The sequence below is a fragment of the Narcine bancroftii genome, chromosome 1 (assembly GCF_036971445.1).
Source record: "Narcine bancroftii isolate sNarBan1 chromosome 1, sNarBan1.hap1, whole genome shotgun sequence".
Lineage (NCBI taxonomy): Eukaryota > Metazoa > Chordata > Chondrichthyes > Torpediniformes > Narcinidae > Narcine > Narcine bancroftii.
Genome location: NC_091469.1, coordinates 448,884,368 through 448,904,598, shown reverse-complemented (window position 1 = coordinate 448,904,598; position 20,231 = coordinate 448,884,368). Strand labels below are relative to the sequence as shown.

At 40.2% G+C, this 20,231-nt stretch overlaps 1 protein-coding gene and 1 long non-coding RNA gene across 5 annotated transcripts in view; one reads left to right on the top strand and one right to left on the bottom strand.

Moving 5' to 3' along the window:
* The window catches only part of LOC138751771 (uncharacterized), a 692,174-nt gene that overhangs the window by 282,883 nt on the left and 389,060 nt on the right, over window positions 1-20,231 (top strand). The gene's annotated exons all lie outside the window — the stretch shown is intronic.
* The window catches only part of odad2 (outer dynein arm docking complex subunit 2), a 355,511-nt gene that overhangs the window by 208,053 nt on the left and 127,227 nt on the right, over window positions 1-20,231 (bottom strand). For all 4 annotated transcript variants that reach the window (XM_069914511.1, XM_069914512.1, XM_069914514.1 and 1 more), the window contains 3 exons: window positions 15,289-15,525; window positions 9,253-9,363; window positions 6,457-6,611 (listed from right to left, as the gene is read on the bottom strand). In XM_069914511.1, coding sequence (XP_069770612.1) covers window positions 6,457-6,611; window positions 9,253-9,363; window positions 15,289-15,525 — 503 coding nt within the window. The remainder of the gene's footprint in view (window positions 1-6,456; window positions 6,612-9,252; window positions 9,364-15,288; window positions 15,526-20,231) is intronic.

Sequence of the window (20,231 nt, the reverse complement as noted above, 5' to 3'; positions counted from 1 at the left end):
TTCGAGAAAGTAAATTTCCTGATAAAAAGGGAATGCTGACGAATGGTTTTTGGTTGCTGGCCACAGCATTACGCCACTCCGTTCAGCGTGAAGCAGAATTAATTCAAAGAGAAGTAGAATCTCAGTGCAAAAGAAAGCAATTAGAGGAGGAGCTAGAAGTCCTGCGACAATGCTGTTCCATGATGAGCGAGATTGTTCGCACCAGTCAGGACAGAGCCAAAGAATGGGAAGATAAGCATGTCCAAATGATTTGCCGTAATATTAAACTCCGGCAGCAGCTCTGTGCAGATAAGGAAAGGCATGGAGTAGAACCCGATCCATATCGTATTCATGCCATGATAAGGAATGGTAACGATCCTGATGTAATTGAGGATTGGGATGGGAATATCTGGAATGACAATGGTAATAATGCAGATACTCCTCAGCATGTGTCTAACATACTACCCTCTCCATCTGCTGTTCACGCCCGCCCTATAAGGCAGCAGATTTCCCAAACAGACAGAAGGGGGGATGATGTAAGGGTAGAGATGGAAGGGATAGATACCCCGGTTTCCCATGTGGACCCAGGGGAAAATACCCAAACCCCTGCTTATGCTCTATGGCCTACTCCCTCTGTTGGATGGCCTCCACCTCCTCCCCTAGACTGGGTGGAGGACCCTGTGAGTCAAAGTGGGAACAGGGGTCAGAAGGAGTCAATGATCCGTGATTTCTCTGTAAAAGAGTTGGCTGCCATTGGAGATCGATTTAGGCAAAAAGCAGGGGAACATCATCCCCAGCTGCTGAGTCCTCCTGGCCCAGCTGTGCTTTCTGCTCCCACTGCTGCTTCTATCGAGCTGGCTTCTCCTGCTCCAGTTACTCATGATGAGGTAAAACAATGGGTTAAACAGGCTCTTAAAGATAACAATAGCATGTGGTCCTGGAAGCCCCCGAACCCTTCTGAAGCCTCAAGGTGTGGGCAGGATTCCCGTGTCTACTCCATCGAGACACGGCGCACACACGGGGATCCGCGGCCCTACATACCGTTAACAATCCACTGGGGTGGGGGTAATGATCGCCAATACTTGGCTTTGGTCGACACCGGTGCAGAGCACTCGGTGATTCCTGGTAATCCCGACCTCTGGACTAGACCGGCCTTTCAAATAGAGGGGTTGGGAGGAGCGGTCACCCTGGCAAAGGAAATAAAAGTCTGTGCCATGGTGGGTGATAGCCCTTCCCCTGTCTGGTTACATGCCCTGGTGGCTGCTACTGACGAGTGTATCCTGGGTATTAATATGTTGGCCGGTATGGCCCTTAATACTAGCCAAGGGGGATTTGAATTTGGAATTCGAACTATTACAAAAAAACTAGTAGTGGGTCAGGTTAAGTGGGATCCTGTGATGGTGCCAGCCCCCATGAAACCAGTGTGCATTCCACAATATCGTCTCCCTGGGGGGCAGGAAGAGATTACTGCCACCATCGATGCTCTGCAAGAAGAAGGGGTAGTGAGGCCCGCAACGTCGCCCTTTAATAGCCCTGTTTGGCCGGTCCAGAAGCCAGATGGCTCCTGGAGAATGACAGTTGATTATCGTTTTTTGAACAAACATGCCCCACCACTTGCTTCAGCAGTTCCGGACATTGTCACCCTTATTGAAAACATTGCTACTGGGAACTCAGGAACATGGTATGCTGTCATTGATCTCTCTAACGCCTTCTTCAGTATTCTTATAGCTGAGGATTCACAGGATCAGTTCGCCTTTACCTGGAAGGGGCGCCAGTATACCTTCATCCACCTTCCAGTATCGCCTTCCCTCTCAATTCACCATTATATTGATGATGTGGCCTCCTGGAGCCTCTGGCAGAAACAAGAGGGTCGCCGAGTCCCACTGGGATTCTGGTCACGTACCATGCCCGAGGCTGCCACTCGTTATTCTGTTTTTGAACAACAGTTACTAGCCTGTTACTGGGCCCTGCTAGAGACTGAAAGAATGACAGGTGATGCAGATGTTCAATTGCGACCTGCACTTCCTATAATGAATTGGGTCCTGGCTAATGATGCTAATCTAAAGATCGGGCGGGCTCAGCAGTCTTCTATTGTTAAATGGAAGTGGTATATTCAGAGTCATGCGACCAGAGGGCCTGAAGGGGTGGGCCACGTACACGAACAAGTGGCTTACCATCCCAGGTCAGGAACTCACTTATCGGAGGAGGGGGATGGTGGCTCCAGTCAGTATGCTGAGTTGAAGGCAGTCACTTTACCACTAGATCCCCATGATCACCCTCTTCGCCTGTTTACTGATTCCTGGGCTTTGGCTAATGGACTTGTGGTATGGATGCCTGATTTGCAAAAGAACAACTGGATGATACATGACCGCCCAGTATGGGGCAAAGAGTTGTGGCAGCTGTTGTGGGATGCTTCCCACCATCGTGAGATAACCGTTTATCACGTTGATGCCCATACCAATATGGCGACTAACATGGCTCAACATAATGCAGTAGCAGATCAGCTTGCCACTATCAGCTGTGCTGATACCGTCCCCCTGGCTCGATGGGCACATGAACAGAGTGGTCATTTGGGGGAGAAGGGATCAGCTATGTGGTCCCGTACACATGCTTTATCCGTCCATCAGGATGATGTCCGCATGGTCGTACGTACATGCCCAGAATGTCAGCTTGTGAAGTTCCATACCATTCCACCTGGTCCACATGGCCGAATAAAATGGGGTGCTCACTCAGCTGCGGTCTGGCAAATTGATTACATAGGCCCCATGCTAGACTGTATGGGTAAATATTATATCCTAGTAATGGTTGACACCTTTTCGGGCCTGGTTTTTACTTTTCCCACCAAGACGGCTGACCAAGCTAGCACTATCCAAGGACTAAACCATTTGATTTATCGTTATGATGTTCCAGAGGAGATTCACTCTGATAATGGCTCGCACTTCTCCAGGAAAGCAATCTGTGATTGGGCAAATGACAACGGTATTTTATGGATCCACCATATTCCTTATTACCCGCAGGCTGCCGGGTTAGTTGAACAAATGAACGGCTTACTGAAGGAACAAATTCGTTTGGAAACATCACTGGGGACCCAGAAGGGATGGTGCCATGTGCTGCAGCAGGCAGTCGACAATTTGAATCATCGCCCTTTAAAAGGAGGTACACCTTTCCACCGACTTCTTCACGCTCCTGAATTACAGCCTATTCCAGAGGAAAAACAGTCATTGCCCCCCATCCCCGAACTAGAGAATGTTGGACAAAAGGTATGGGTGGCACCACCAGGTAGTGGCCCTCCTGTAAAAGGGGAAATAGTGACACCTGCCCAGGGTAACACTCGGTGGGTAGCTATTGAGGGACAGGATGATTTAGTCTGTTTAAACACTGAACGCTTATGGTATCGTGAGTGACATGTGTCAGGCTTCTTTGTTCCAGGTTCTCCATTTTACACTCCTGGTGATCTGGCTTAACAGCTGCTTTGATGCCAGCAATTGGATTTGTAATGTCGAGGACGTTCCAAGGGAGTTACCCGTGGGAAACACGGTCCGATGCATTACACCAAGGAAGTCCTCGGTCACCAGCCTCAAGTGCAGCTTATATAAATATGTTATTGTTCAGCATGTTTCAAAATCTGTTCGTGAGCTCCAGTACCTGGGTATTGTGGCCAACAAGGATAATTTGAGCCTTGGTTGGAATCCTTTCTCATGGCTAACTGCTACATTTGGGGGGGTGGGCCACACTATCCTCCGTTGGTGGCTCGCGTCATTGCTTATCTTTGTAATTGTTGTTTTGATTTCTCTTTTTTCGCTCCCTCTGTACTCAAATACTGGTTAGGCCTCGCAAATGACAGATTGTGACCAAGGGGTGGGATGTAATGGAGGATTAAAACCATGTACCCAGATGCTTTTTGCTTATGTGGAACTGACGACACTGGGTCCACACGCAGGTCACCTTACTTTCAGAACTAGCAGATGTAATTAAACTCAGCCATGGGGACTTATCTGAAGATACACTTTGAAATGGAATTCCACTGTGAGGCCCAGGGAAAGCAGTTGTCAAATGCAACACTCTGAAATTGACGAATTGGTCACAACCTGTCTTGCTCGAGAAGTTTTAATAAGTCTTTGTATCTACGAGATAAACCAGGAAATTATAACATCCTGGTTCCATAATAATTAATCTTCTAAATTGTAGAATGTAATGTTCAGTTTTGATTTTGACTGACAAATATTAGAAGGAGTAGGCGCATGATTAATTGTTTTTGGGGTATATAAGCCTGTGGTCCTGCTGCTGAAGTTTAGATTCTCCGAGGGGTGGGAACATCCCTTGTCAAGAAGGAAGAACAGCCAGAGTCCAAGCAACGTCCCGGTCGGGGGAGGTGGAGAAGCTGCTACCAGCGCCCTGACAACCTACTACAAGTGTGCAGTCGTTGCCTCGCTTCGGCAGTTGGGACCAGTCCAAGCGTTGATAAGTATAGTTGGGAAGGGCTTGCATATTGTAGTGTGAAATCAGCTTTTGAATTAGTAATAAACATTTGTATAAACTGAACTGCTCTCGGTGTGTGTGTCTATTTTCTTTCGGTAGCTCAAACACTGTGACCAATCTAAAATGAACAAAATGAGAGGTATAAGTTTACCCAAGACAATAAGTTACTACATTCTCCACCATCCGGAAAGGTTCTCACTATTCTTGCAGAGAAATTGTGGATTCATATTGTTGTCAAATTTGGTCATTTATATATACAGCTTTTATCTTCCTAAAACACAGATCTACATCAGATGTTATAGATTATCAGAAATAATTACTTTACAATAGCAGTTATCTGCCCGACAATCAAACTCAAATTCACTTAAACAAATCAGCATAGATATAAAACATTAAAAATTGCACATTAACACAAAATCTCAAGCAACAACTTTTTATTAGAATCTGATGTAAACTACTTCATTTGCTGAAGATGAGTGAATAGATTTGAATATTGTGCAAAATTCAGGGAACACCTGCTGAAAGGATGCCATTGATGAAAAAATATCAGGAGCTGCAGTCCAAATTAATGTAGATCTGCATTATCTGTGATATATGCAAATTGGCATCCATTGCATTACATAACTAAGATCAGCGAATTTAATGTGTTGTTGTGGGAGACATTTTTTGATTAAAAGGGAGCTGTCCCATTGGAATGGGTTTCAGTTGACTCATGTTGGTACCAGTGTCCAAGTTAATTGAATAATCTGGACTGTAAATAAGGTTGAAACTACCTGTAAATAATGGAAAGTGAATCGTGTGAGGAGAAGTTTGGAAAGTTAAAGAGAAAGGATAAAACAAAAGTAAAACTTTTAAAAAATCATTAATTATAACCAAACTTTATCAGGAAAGTTTAGTATGCATAAAGCTAAGAATGTACCATCAATTACAACAATGGAAAATGGCACAAATTACAAAAAAATTCTTTATCGCAATGAAGATGGCATTTATAAGAAGTGAATTAATGACACCAACCTAAAACCCTTTACAGATCTACCTAGTTTTGGTGGTAAGTATAACAGAATATTTAACATTCAGAAGAGATACCAAAATGGAAAATAATGTGGTTGATCCTAATTTTAAAGAATGGTCTAAAAGCATTAGAAATGAGTGGTATTATATTGGATAATAAAAGGTGAAATCCATTTCAGTGGAGCTAAGAAACAGCAAAGACCTCAAAATATGAGAGGGAAATAATACAATAAATCATGGGGACTTTAAAACATTTGGACTGCACAAAGCAAATGAGCCATAATGTAAAATTATGGTATCCAGACTAATGTAGGGAACAGCATGAAAACATAAAACATAGAAAATTATTAATTTCCTCAAAGAAATGAATCTACAGGTAATCATGGGGACATTTTTAGTGTTCTCCATGGAGTGGGGATGCAAACAATTTGATTATTTACCATTCTTTGTTTCCCATTACTAGTTTCCCAGCCTCATCCCACATCTATCTTAACGACCTACTTTCTCTTTATATATCTGCTGTTTAGACATCACATGATTTTCTTTCAATTTCAATTTTCTCTATTCTTAGAAGTTTTTTAGTCTTTCATGGTTGGATCCTCAAGATTTCCCAATCCACTGGCCCCATTTATCCTTGCTACTTTGCATGCCCTACTTATTAACTTATTAACATTTTCCTTCACCTCAGAGAAGATCATGTGTGAAAATTTGAGGAAGGAATTTCAGATGGCAATTTCAGTTTGAAGGATCGGCTTAAAAGATCTGGTCCAACATTCGTGTTTGTAAATTACAGTTAAATAACAAAACAATAATCACAAGATTAATACCTTATTAATGTAATGATCAACACAATTTCTCTTTTGTTTTTCAATGTCATTTGAAATGAATAACCTGTAAGTAGTTGAAACAGTTAGATCTGACTTATTCGATAGAATGTTAGAATTGATAGAATGGAGTCAAAACATCTTAGTCAACAATGATTAATACCTGTCTACATTCTCCATGCTTATGGCACATTTCCAGACAGCTCCCGTGGCAGCTGCTAACAATTCTTTATTGTCAGACTTATTGAAGAGTTTAACCAATGGTGCTAATCCATTGTGAGCTCGAACAAGATTACGTGTTTCCTCATCCTCTCCACACTAGAAATGGAAAGCGCAAAATTAGACAGAGAAAAGGAAATAAAATAGATATGTATCTCAAACATGGTCAATAATTCAATAACTCTTTAAAAAAACTTGCTTTCTAAGTAATAAAAGCTATTTCTCAATTTTTGAATATTAGACTAATATACTTTTCCTGTAATATATTTGACTCTAGGTTTATGTCCTAAATTTACCAAAAAAATTCCCACTATAATGAAAAGTACACTGATAACTTGCATAATATATTTTTTACTTTCTTCCATGCCATATTTTCGTTGTTGAGTTTACAGTGCACTGATCATTATCAGGATTCATCAACATTTATAGTCTACATCTGTTGAAGTCAGCGCACGCCTCTGAAATGAACACACAGAAAAAAATCTCTTCAAAGCATACTGAGTTTATTATAAATGATCAATTCGTATACGGGAAATGAGGACTACTAGTCAGGAGATGTCTCAAGCAGACATCTTTCTGAAGTCTGAGTTCGCAGTTCAAAAATTCAGGTGTGCTTCTATATTTATACAATTTCAAATGAGTAAGGGACAAAATGTCCCTCACTCTTAATATTACATCATTCCATATTAAAAAAAATATTAGTTTCCCTGCCTTGCTTTTTGGTGTTTACCTTTCACAAGCAGAATGGAATGATTTATGGTCTAGCATTGCCTAGAAAAACACAAAATTAATGATGTTTATGCTAGTTTTATCTTAACTTTTATTTGTGTAAATGCAAGCCATATTTGTCCTTGCCTTCTGTACAATAGGTGCCTATTTTCACAGCATGTCTGCAAGGTTATATCTACAACTCTCTAACTGTATTTAGCCACCTTATGACACACTAAGGTTTGTCAGCCATCTTGTGTCTCTAAATGTTAAAACCAAATGCTTTAGTTTTATATGAGATATAAATCAAAAGCATTAAAATATAAGTGAGATATAAATCATTCTTCTACATATCCTTCAAGATGGCTTCAAAACACTCCAGCAGTTCTGACGATTATATCTGAGTTTTTGTTTAATTTTGGCATCATATTTAGTGTGGACATCCTGTGTTGTACTGTTCTATGTTAAGTCAAGTTTATTGGTTCATATTGTGAGGTATAGCAAAAAAGTATGTTTTCCATGCTATCCAGCAAGTCAATGCATACATAAATACACAGTACAGTGTGTAGAGATGTAGTTAGAACTTGACATGGGCAACATTATTTTACTAGTGTCAGCTTAAGTTTGGACATACAGACATACAGCATGGTAACAGGCCATTTCAGCCCACAAGCCAGTGCCACCTAATTACTCCTGATTGACCTACATCCCTGGTACATTTTTGAATGGTGGGAGGAACCAGAGATCCCAGGGAAAACCCACACAGACATGAGGAGAACGTACAAACTCCTTACAGACAGCGTTGAATTCGAACCCTGGTCCCTATTGCTAGAGCTGTAAAGTCGTTGTGCTAACCACTACATTAATCGTGCTTCCTTCTGGAGTTTGATAGCAGTGGGAAAAAAAATGACCTTGATTCAGATGTGTGATTTCACATTTGTGAATCTTTCTGATAGGAGGAAGGAGGGAAAAGAGAGTGTGGCCAGGTTGTGATGAGATCTTCAATATTATGACTGATTTTCCAAGGGAGTGGGAATGGAGCTGATGGAGGGAGGTTTGTGTGATGGCCTGAGCTATATTCACCACCCTCTGCAGTTTCTTTCAAGCTTGGGTGGTGCAGTTACTATAAAATGCAGTGAAGCATCCTGACAGAATACTTTCTGTAAAACTTGTTGAGGGGCACAGGGCTCATGCCAAATTTCCTCAGGTTTATGAATAAGTACAAGCATTGGTTCACTTCCTTGGCTTTCACTGGACCAGAACTGGCCATTGGAGATATTTAAGCATAAGAACTTTAAAGATGTCTATTATCAGCTGCATTGATACTGTTGGGGTCTATAAGTAGCTTCATTGAGAATCAATGCAAAAATAAACAGTTTACTGAAGAAATTATGGGAACCATGGATGCAAGACTCCCATTGGTTTACAAACATGAAAAATGTCTGAGATAAATGTTAAAGACAACTGCTTATTCGATTCAGCAAGCACTGTCCAGAGAAAAAAGGAGCAGCTCTCAAAAGTTTAAATAGCAACCTATAAATGTAAGCATACAAAAGAGGGAAGTTCTAGTAGGGTGACCATTTTGGAGTCACCATTTTGAGAAGGATTGCTGTCAGATCCAAGTGCTGCCGGTTGTCAAGTGTGGGCTTTCATCAATATCAACCTTACGTGAGGAAGACGAGTCACACTAGGGGTAATAGCAAGGAAAGGTCTCACTTTGTCATTTTTTGTACATCAGCCAGTTTTTATCAAGGATAGCAATGGCAGTCAATTGAGTGCTATATTCCTCCTATCCGGAGGGCTTGAGTCAGGTGTCTGTTATGACTATGTCTAATTTTTTGCCTCTGAAGTAGCATAAAATGTACAAACTATCATAATTTTAAAAATCAGATATTATCAACATTCCAAACATCCTAAACTAAATTAATGAATGAAAGCACTTTCATGGTGCTTTGAAAACTCATTACATATTCATCCTGAGATTTACAATGTAGAAGATTTGTAAAGCTAAAAATTAGTCATATATTCGTACCTTGAAAATGGCACGGGCACAATGCATTTGAAGTTCCTCACTTTCGCTGCTAAGATTTCGCACCAGATCCTTAATCATATTTTCTGTTCGAATGGTCAAACTATAACTTGGCTGAAAATTAGAAAAAAATGCATTCTATTAATTCAATAGAATGTCAAATGCTACTTTTATATGCACAATTTAAGGGATGTTGAAACTAATTTTGCTTGTTTGTCCAAGTTTTATGAAAGTCAAATGTTCACAAGGAGCGTGGAATGTCTGGAAAGTGGCAAGGGATTAAATAATACTCTTCATGAGCGATCTTTTCATTTAATACAACAGAAAATTAGTCAAAAATTGAAACAAGATCAACTAAAATGGTTAAATCTCATTAATTAGGAATTGCTGCAACAATGATTTTGTATCAGATCCTTTATAATCTCTTCTTTTCCTATGGCCAAACTTTAATTTGGCTGAAAAGTACAGTTAAACAGTACTTTTATTTAAGTCAATAGAAGGTTAAATGTTATTTTTATGACTGGAAATTAATAGATGTAGAAGCGAATATTGTTTATAAAATTTAATGAAAAGTAAAAAAGAGTATGGAACGCCCGGAGAAAGTGGCAAGTGATTGTTATTGGGAATTCAAGATAGTGACTTCACTGTATGAGAGAGAAAAAATGTGCACCTAGTGCAGAAAAGAAAGAGGGAGTCAAGTCAAATAATGCAAGAGAGAAGGTTTGTAACTGTTTGAGGCAAGGGGTCTATGGAAGGCTGGAAGAAGTTAGGGGATAAGGGGAGAGATTGAATGAGAGGAGATTCTATGATTGAGATGTTTGAGAGTGAAAATGTTCATGGGAGGGTCTGAAGTTATGCAAATACGAAAAGGCTTGGGGAGATCAGGGATAATTAGCATGGCTTTGTGTGGTGCTGGTCATGTCTTATAAACGATTACATTTTTTGAGGAGATGACAAAGGCGGTTGATTAGCGTAGGGCAATAGATATGTACATACATTTGACATGGTTTCTCATGGTAGGTTGATCAAGAAGGTACAGATGCATGGGGTTCATGGTGAATTGATAATAAGGATAAGGAATGAGCTTACCCATAGAAGACAGAAGGTAGTGATGGTATGGTGTTATACTGACTGAAGTTCCGTAATCCGTGAAACTCCAGAGGAATCAATATTAGGATCAACTGTTGATTGTGATATATATATATATATATATATATATATATATTATATACACACATAATTGACCTGGATGAAAAAGTAGTTGCATAGATGATGCAAAGATCAGTAGAGTTGTGGACAGTGAAGAGAGCTGTTAATGAATATATAACAGGATATAATTCAGTTACAAATGTTGACTGAAAAATGACAAATGGAGTTTAATCTGGACAAGTGTGAGAACTTTTGGAGGTTAAATATAAAGGGAATATACAGTTAATGGCAGGACTTTTAACAGTTTTGATGTGCAGAAGGGCATGGGGTCGAAGTCCGTATCTCCTTGACAGTAGCTGCACAAGTAGGCGAGCTCTCCACTGGCCACCGTGACAGAGGTGCACCAAAGAAAAGGTACAAGGACTGCCTAAAGAAATCTCTTGGTGCCTGCCACATTGACCACCGCCAGTGGGCTGATATCGCCTCAAACCGTGCATCTTGGTGCCTCACAGTTTGGCGGGCAGCAACCTCCTTTGAAGAAGACCGCAAAGCCCAGGAGGAAAAACCCAACACCCAACGCCAACCAACCAATTTTCCCCTGCAGCCGCTGCAACCGTGTCTGCCTGTCCCGCATCGGACTTGTCAGCCACAAACGAGCCTGCAGCTGACGTGGACTTTTACCCCCTCCATAAATCTTCGTCCGCGAAGCCAAGCCAAAGAAGAAGAAGAAGAGGAAGACAGGGTAGTAAAGAAAGAGTATGGTTGCTTGCAGATATATAAAATTTTGGTTAGGCAATACTTGGAATATTGTGTGTAATTCTGGTCACCCCATTACACGAAGTATGTGGAGGCTTTGATCACAAGAGCAATTGAAGAAATTTACCAGTATGCTACCTGGATATGGGGAGAGGTCAGACAAACTTGGGTTGTTTTCTCTGGAGCTGAGAGAGACCTGGCAGAAAAGTATAAACTTATGGGAGGTGTAGATAGGGTAAACAGTCAGATTTTTTTCTCAGATAAAAATGTCACAAGGGAAAAAGTGTTTAAGGTGATAAGAAGGAAATTTTAAAGGAGATGTGTGGGGCAAGCTTTTTTGACACAGAGAGTGGTAGATGCCTGGAACAGATTGCTAGGGGTAATGGTGGAATTATATAATAGTAGTATTATAAATATACCATTTAAGAAGCCTCATGTCTAGGACAGATATTGTGGGTCAAAGGGCAAGTTCCTGTGCTTGACTGTTCTATGCTCAATGTTCTAACTATATGAGATGTTGATGAAATCACATTTGGAGTTTTGTGTGGAGTTCTGGTGGCCAAATGAGAGGAAGGATGTCATTAAACTGAAATAGATGCAGAAAGGATTTGTAAGTATAGTGGGCTTGAGTTTTAAGGGAAGGACATTTTCTCATGAAGCATAGGAGGCTGGTAGGGTGTATAAATTATGAGAGCCATAGTAAGGAAAATAGTCAGTCTTCTTCAGGGTAGGGGTGTCTAAAATAAGAGAACATAGATTTAATGTGAAAAGGGAAAAGATCTAAAAGAAACCAGAGGGGCACTTTCTTCACACAGAGGGTGGTGATATATGGAAGGAACAATGTGCCAGAAGAGGTGGTAGAGCAGGATCAATTGTAACCTTCAAAAGACACTTAGACTGGCACATGGATGGCAAAGGTATAGAGAGATATACTGTAGACAAAATGCAAATGAGTTTGAATGGCATGGACAAGTTGGGCTGAAGGGTCGAGTTCCATGCTATAGAACTCTTTCGATTTTATGACTCTAAGTGGGATTGCTCTGAGAGCTGTCATAGATTCAATAGGCTAAATAGCCTTTCTACATGACGTAATAAATTATGAAATATGAAACATCCAAGCAGCAGATCTTGATCTTCACTATCCTTAGACATGACTGGATCAAGACATCATTCTGTTACTACTGATTCGCAACTTGTATGCAATGGCTACACCATGTTAAAAAAAATCATATAATAGAAACTTCAACATAAAGTTTAAGACCTAAAAGGTCAAACTATGAAAATCAAAACAGTCTTCCTGGGATCTCAGATACTTTGATAGTGACATCACTATTGTGAGTGAGATATGATGGTCAGAATATAGTCAACTCTAAAAACAAGGCAATACATACAGTATATCTGCTTCTAGAAAAGGAAATTCAGAAGAGAAATTGTCTTCATGGCATTTGTTTGGCTATCAAGAAATAGCTAGATAGATGTCTCAGTGACTCTCCCTGTGGGATGTGAATGCCTCTTGATCTTCCTGCTTCTTTCAAGTGAAATCAACACTCTGCAGCCTCAAGCCCAAAACGTCAGTTATGTATTTTTACTGTTGCTATATAAAGGACACTGTTTGATCTGCTGAGTTTCTCCAGCATTGTGTGTTTTTTACTTCAACCATGGTATCTACAGATTTTTGTGTTCTACTTCTTACATAGACCTTAATCTTGGAAGCTCCTGTTTTGAACATGGATTTCTTCTACATCCACCTTGAAAAGATCTTAATTTTCATTCCAGAGGGAGACAATTTGATTCCAACAGACTTCTCCTCCTGATAAAATATGCACAGCACAGTCTCGTCATCATTAGTACTCAGCTTTGACTGAAAAACAAATCAGGCTAATCTTAAGAACTGATTAAATTGCTCTGTTGTCTCCATCATCCTGACACCAAAACCACATCAGCAACAAAACTATTCTGTGTGAAAATCATCGCTAAAGGTCTCAAGCATTCTAGAAAAGTAACTCCAATCAAAGTGATCTACAAAGTGTTCACAACATCTGGACAGCTTGAGGTCTACCATAATTAGAACCTGTTAAGCAAATCTTACCACAGAGAACACCAGGCCTGGAGCTAATTAATTCAACTCAAAGCACTTCTGGATTGAGAGTTCCACTCCTCAAGAGAAATAGAACAGCTTTACAGGCACCTGAAAGCCAAGCTCCAACAGAAAATCTGTGCCTAAAGAACAGATGCAATTCACAAATGTGCTGGAGAAATTCAGCAGGCCAAGCAGCATCTTTAGAAAGAAAAGGCCTGAGTCCTTCGTCAAGGTATGAGCAAAAAACAGACAGGTGTCTGAATAAACAGATGAGTGGCAGGGGTGGTGAGCCAGGAGAGAGGAAGGGGCAGAGGGAGGAGGACAGGATAACAAGTAAAAGGTCATCGGTGGATGCAGGTGGGAGCGTAGAAGCACAGGCCCGAAATGTAGATTACCCTTTACTTCCAATAGATGCTGCATGACTTGCTGTTTCTCCAGCATATTTGTCTATTCAACCCAATGTCTGCAGAACAAATGGTGGGTGAAAAAAGGCAGAAGGTCCAATAGCTCCTAATAACTACAACTTATATGGATTTTTCAGTGCAGTACTATCAAGGTTTCTACAGCCCAAACATTCCATGACACTCCACTGAGAGCTCAAAATAGAAGGGAACTTATCAAGGACTGAGAAACAGATAGCATAGTTGGAAAGAATACTTTGAAAAACTTTTTAACCACACCCATGTCCTTGGCATGAGCATTCTTGATTTCATTCCCAGGAGTCCATGTGATGTAAGTTGCCAACACTCTTGATCAGCATGAAGATCTAAAGGCTAATGAAGAATAACAAGGATCATGCATTTGTAGAGCATTCATGATTTTTTAAATCCTCTATAGCATTGTGGTGCATCAGATAATGATGGTCAAAGCTCAGCAATTTCCTCGGAGAATCTGCAGATTCTGGTGTCAAAGTCAATACACAAAAGTGATGGAGAAACTCAGGAGGTCATGAAATATCCATAGGAAGTCATATGTAATATTTTGGGCCTGAGCCCTTCGTTAGGAATCTCAGCAATTTCTTCCCTTGTGTCTTTTACTGTCAAGGTGATTTACCTCATGAATACTTGATCTAACTGAAATATCTAGTTATTCCCTTAACATAGTAGACCAACAACCTTTGCCCCCTTCTCCTGTCTTGTTCCTCCCTTTACAAGCAGCTCATTGTTCATTGCAGATTTTGATCATTTTCTCATTCTTGCTGTATTGAACCTACTACAACACACGTGTTTCAACACATCACAATTTGAAATTTGATCAATTTTCTTCAGTATCTGCCAAACTACTCCCTGCAGAGGTTGGTAAATTTACTGAACTTCATAATACAATGGAAATTAATCAGTAAACTGGCTGACCATCCCTCCCGAGAAGGTTTGGTAAGGCTGGGCCTCTTCTCGCTATGGAATGATTATTCCAAGTTCAAGTTCAAGTTTATTATCATCTGATTGTACAAGCACAAGCTGAAAAATCAGCATTCACGGTGCAAAAACATACAATCACACATATAGACATAACACACATACAGACAAACAACACATATACAGTATGCATATACATATATAAAAATAAATAAATAGTTAAATTAATAGTTGTCTTGGAGGGTTTGTATGAGCAGTTCATCAGACGTTCAGCAGTCTCACTGCCCGTGGGAACCAAACTGACAGCTGTGAACAATAAAATCTGTTTTGCATGCTAATTAATCTCTACTTTGTATTCCTTTCACAGGTTTGTGCTGTATCAATGATAATACTCTCACTAATATGGAGAAGAGTGTAATTTGCACCACAGATATGCAAACAAGGATCATTACATTGAGAAAATTTGGAACCAAAACTACCCTTCAGTAAAGGTTTCCCAGGATAAAAATGTGGTACCCTGACCATTTTTCCTATTCAGTAAACAATAATATTACGCTTAAAGTTTTACATGCAATTTTCTCTAAGGAAGACATTTAATTGATTTATTTTGATCTATGGCAACAAAACATGGCATTAAAGAGTCAAGCATGTACATTTTAAAAGCAATTGTAATATTGAATTGACAATGAGTTTTATTACCTCTGAAGCACATTCTTGTAGAGTGCCAACCACTGGAATAAGCACATGATCATGAGGAGACTTCAACAGGCAAGCAAGCAGAGGAATACCACCTGCTCTACGGATTGCTTCCTTATTTTTTTTACTTTTACTGCAGCTCCAAAGTGCCAGAGCACCACAACGTGCCACTTCAATATCTTTCTTTTGCTCTGCAGTTAGGTTAGATGAAAGGATTGGATTACTTTCCAAAAGCCCAACCTAAAACATAAGAGAAAGCAAAATTATAAAAAAGATATATATACAGGTCGAGTACCCCTTATCTGAAATGCATGGGACCAGAAGTGTTTCGATTTTAAATTTTTTTGAATTTTAGAATACCATTCAAAAAATGAACTCATTCACTCAGACTGAGCTGTAATTGTTATATGGTTATATGGTTAAAGATACATGCATTCATATTACAGATAGTCCCAGACTGACGATGGTCCGACTTACGATTTTTCGAGGTTACAATGATTCAAATCCAACTGTACTTCGAATTTTGGCTAGGCTAGGCTATGATATTCAATGTCTATCGACAGCACTGTATAGGTCTCCACACTGATCCCACTGCCCTGCTCTCTCCTGACAGCCATGTGTTGGTCCCTACACTGATCTCACTGCCCCAGTCTCTCCCGACAGCTCTGTGTTGGTGCCAACACTGATCCCACTGCCCCTGCTCTCTCCCAACAGACCTGTGTTGATCCATACACTGATCCCACTGCCCCACTCTCTTCCGACAGCCCTGTATTGGTCCCCAGACTGATCCAACTGCCCTTTCTCAACTTATAAATTTTTTCAACTAACAGTGGGAGTGCCAGAACGCAACCCCATCGTAGGTTGAGGACTATGTACATTACAAATATTTACATAGGCACAAATTAACTGAAGTAGACATATATTTAAAAATCTACACTCAATAATGCACTACTTATGTCTACTATGTCCTGTTCCATTCGGGATTTCTGAACTCTATTAAGGGACTATGGACGAAAAAAGTTTTGGATTTTGGATCATTTGGGATGTGTGTGTGTGTGTGTGTGTGTGTGTGTGTGTGTGTGTGTGTGTGTGTGTGTGTGTGTGTGTGTGTGTGTGTGTGTGTGTGTGTGTGTTTATATATTGCAAGAATATAATCTGCAAATTAATCATTTCAAAGTTACAAATTATGTGATGGCAGATTATTTGTCAAGATGTTAAAATTGAACATGTAAAGAAATATAAACTCTCAAGATTGGGATACATTGTTATAACATGTTGTATATTGTGTATTGTTACCACTGCAGTGATTGTAAAATCAGGTTAGTTATAACAGAATTTTAACTCGAGAGTTAAAATTCCTTTATGGGGAAGAGTGTTACGGGATTTATTATATATTATATATAAACATCTCTTTAAAAGAGATAGATTGTGGGAGTTTAGTATGTAGGTCACTCCACAAATTGTAACACTTCACAAAAGACATCTCAGTTAACATGTAAGAGTTTTGCTGAAAGAGAGACTTCATGTCCACAGTGACTTTACTGAAACTTTGAAGAATGCCTATGGAGACTTCACAAGTAGGTGTTAATTGGAATGATGCTGTGGAATAAATGGGCTATTGTCTTTAAAGCAACAGATGCCCAGGCAGAAACTGATTCAAGTGCCAGCAATCTGTCTGGTTGCATATTGTGTTCTAAGAGGGTCATGTGGTTTTACAAACAGAGAGAGAAGACAGTTCGGCAGTGGCTTTTGGAGGCTGTAACATGGCAAGCTGTCAGGCTTGTTGAAAACCCCATTTTGAAGATGGGTTGTGAGTTCTGAGTTCAGCCTGTTCAAATCCCTGTAGTCCTTACAAGAGGAAATGGCTAGCTAGTGTGTTTCTCCTGAAATAATGGAAACAAGAGGAACTCTGTGGTGACCTTTGTGACAGATCATGTTGTTTTGTATTGTATATAGATATATTTTTGGAAAATAAATTGGGGCAGGTTTTTTTCTAGTGTAGGTCGCATACAAACACTTCAAAACATATCTCATTTAAAATATTGGAGCTCTGATCAAGCCAGACAGGGCAGCTCCTGAGGGCCTTTGTTAAAACTTTGTGGAGGGCCCAAGAGACTTCACTAATGGATTGTTGTTTTGAAAAGCAACAGATGTGAAAGATCAGAGGAGTAGTTTGGAGCCGCAGGCTGTCTGGGAGTGCAGCTTGCTGTTTTAAGAGGGTCATATGGTTTTGTAAGCAGAGAGAGTGAAACAGGCTTTTTCTCTGAGTGAAAGAGAGAGAGAGAGAGAGAGAGAGAGAGTGAGAGATTAGTTCTATAGTGCTACAGTCAGCAACAGCAGGTGGGACTGGAACAGGACAAGCTGAAAAGCTTGTGGAAAGACCCCGTTTGAAAGATGGTTTGTGCATGCTTAGTTCAGCCTGGTCAAACCTCTTGTGGTTCATGCAAGAGGAGAGGACTGGCTGCCTAATGTTTAACTTGAAATAAGTGAAACAAAAAGGAATTATGTGGTGACCTGAAAGAAAGAGGTTATCATCTGGAAAACCCTGATGGGGCAGGTTTCTTTGGCAAGACACTGAAGTGGCTGATTAAAAGGGATCAGTTTGTATCCAGGAACAGCAAATCTCTCTCTGAAAACTGACAAGAACCTTCCTGAGTGGTAACCATTTACCTTTTAAGCACCAAAGCCTGGTGAACTTCATAAATGTTAAATTATGTGCACAATATAAGAATTACCTGCAACCAGTGAACTTGGAGGAATGAAAAGTGAGATTGAATTGTGAATCAAATAACTTTTCTGAACATTACATACACGTGAGCGTAGAATTAGAAGGGGGCTAAGCTAGGTTAGTTAAGTTAATAGTAATAAGTTAAGGTTTGATCCTGTTTTCATGTTTAAAGATAATTAAAAGCAACTTTTGTTTGAGTAACCATTTTTCATGGTGAATATCTATTGCTGCTGGGTTTTGGGGTCCTCTGGGCTTGTAACAACTGGAAGAGGATGTTATCATTTGCAAAACCCATGATGCAGCAAGTTTCTTCAGCAAGACACTGAAGTTGCTACTTGGAGGAATTCAGTTTATGTGTGTGTCCAACGAGCAACAAATATCTCTCAGAAACCAACGAGAACCTTCCTGAGCAGTAACCATTTAACTTTAAGCACCAGGGCCAGGTGAAAATTCATAAATGTTAAGTACTGTGTACAGTATAAGAATTGCCTGATACTGGTGAACTTGAAGGAGTGAGAAGTGAGATCAACTCTGTGAATCAAAGTATTTTCCTGAACATATACACATTACATACACATGTGCTTGGAATTAAAAGGGGGTTAAGTTGGGTTAAATTAAGTTAATAGTAATGTTAAAGTTTGATCCTGTTTTTATGTTTAAAGAAAATTAAAAGCAACTTTTGTTTGAGTAACCATTTGTATTGGTGAATTTCTATTGCTGCTGGGTTTTGGGGTCCTCTGTTCATTTACAAATGCAACTTCTACTGATTTTTAAAATTGATCAATTATACAATTCTGTATATACAGACTATCTTTAAAATCCTAGTTTAAATATGGAACAATGAACATGTGCTCTTTCTTTACCAATTTTTCAAGTGTAACTTGCTACTTCTATGTCATCAGCACACTCGATCAAGACACAGTGGCAAAGATCATAGACTTCCTACAGCAGCTTCTGGAGCAAGGCAAATACACAGCCCTCAAAGAGCTGTTAACCAGCACTTTTGGGCTCTCCCACGTGAGCACGCTGCCCAATTGCTGCACATGGACAGATTGGGGGACAGGGCCCTGTTCGCCCTAATGAGCAAGAAACTCGCTTTGACTGAGGGCCACAAGCCTTGCCTGTTCTTCGAGCATATCTTTCTGGAGCAATTGCCTGAGGATATCTGACTCTTGTTCATGGATGAGGACTTCAGCAACTGCTGGAGAGTCGCAGCACAGGCGGACATGCTCTGGAGAGTGAAGAGGGATACCAGCATTATTGTAGACCAGGTCAGCAAGTCCCAAGCATAGCCGATTGCTAAGCCAAGACCAGTGAAGAGGTAAGTTAATACTCCGGGACAATTCTGATATTATCATCAGCGATGGGATGTGGAGGCCCATTGATGTCATCCACCCTGCGAGTTTACGGGAAACGCCTTGATCAATCGTCGTTGATGGATGCGGCAGTTGGACCACGTGATAGCCTCCTCTACAGTTGGGACTCCTTGTCGGGCAGTTCTTTCCTGCTCGACACCAGTGCCGAGATAAATGTCCTATTCCCTGCAGGTCTCAACACTTGCAATGGCAAGCAGGGCCCAGCACTGAGGGCAGCTAACAACTCCTCCATCTGAACTTTTGGTACTTGCACCATCTCTCTTTGGTCGGCAACAAATTTTAATTTTTTTTTTCACACTATGAACCATACTGACCAAAATAAACACAAACATTTCCCTCTTGAATATACACAGTGTCATTTTCTCCCCTTTTTCCCCCTCCCTTCCCTCCCTCCTTCACCCCCCCCCACTCACTCAACATTCAACATATATGATACATTAAACCCATTAAACAATGTCATCACACAATGAAAATAAACAAGAAATTTGTGTCATCTACTTTTACATACTGGGTCAGTTCATTTGGTCTTCTTCTCCTTCTGTCATTTTAGGTGGCGGAGGACTTCTCTGTTGTGTTCCATGTACGGTTCCCAAATTTATTTGAATACTGTGATGTTATTTCTTAAATTATATGTTATTTTTTCCAATGGAATACATTTATTCATTTCTATGTACCATTGCTGTATTCTCAGGCTATCTTCTAATTTCCAAGTTGACATAATACATTTTTTTGCTACAGCTATGGTATAACTCATGGTACAATGTTTGCATACCACCAACTGAAAACCTACTTGAAGGACAAATTGGGAAGCAGGCTGAGGTTACCAGAATATGTGATTACAG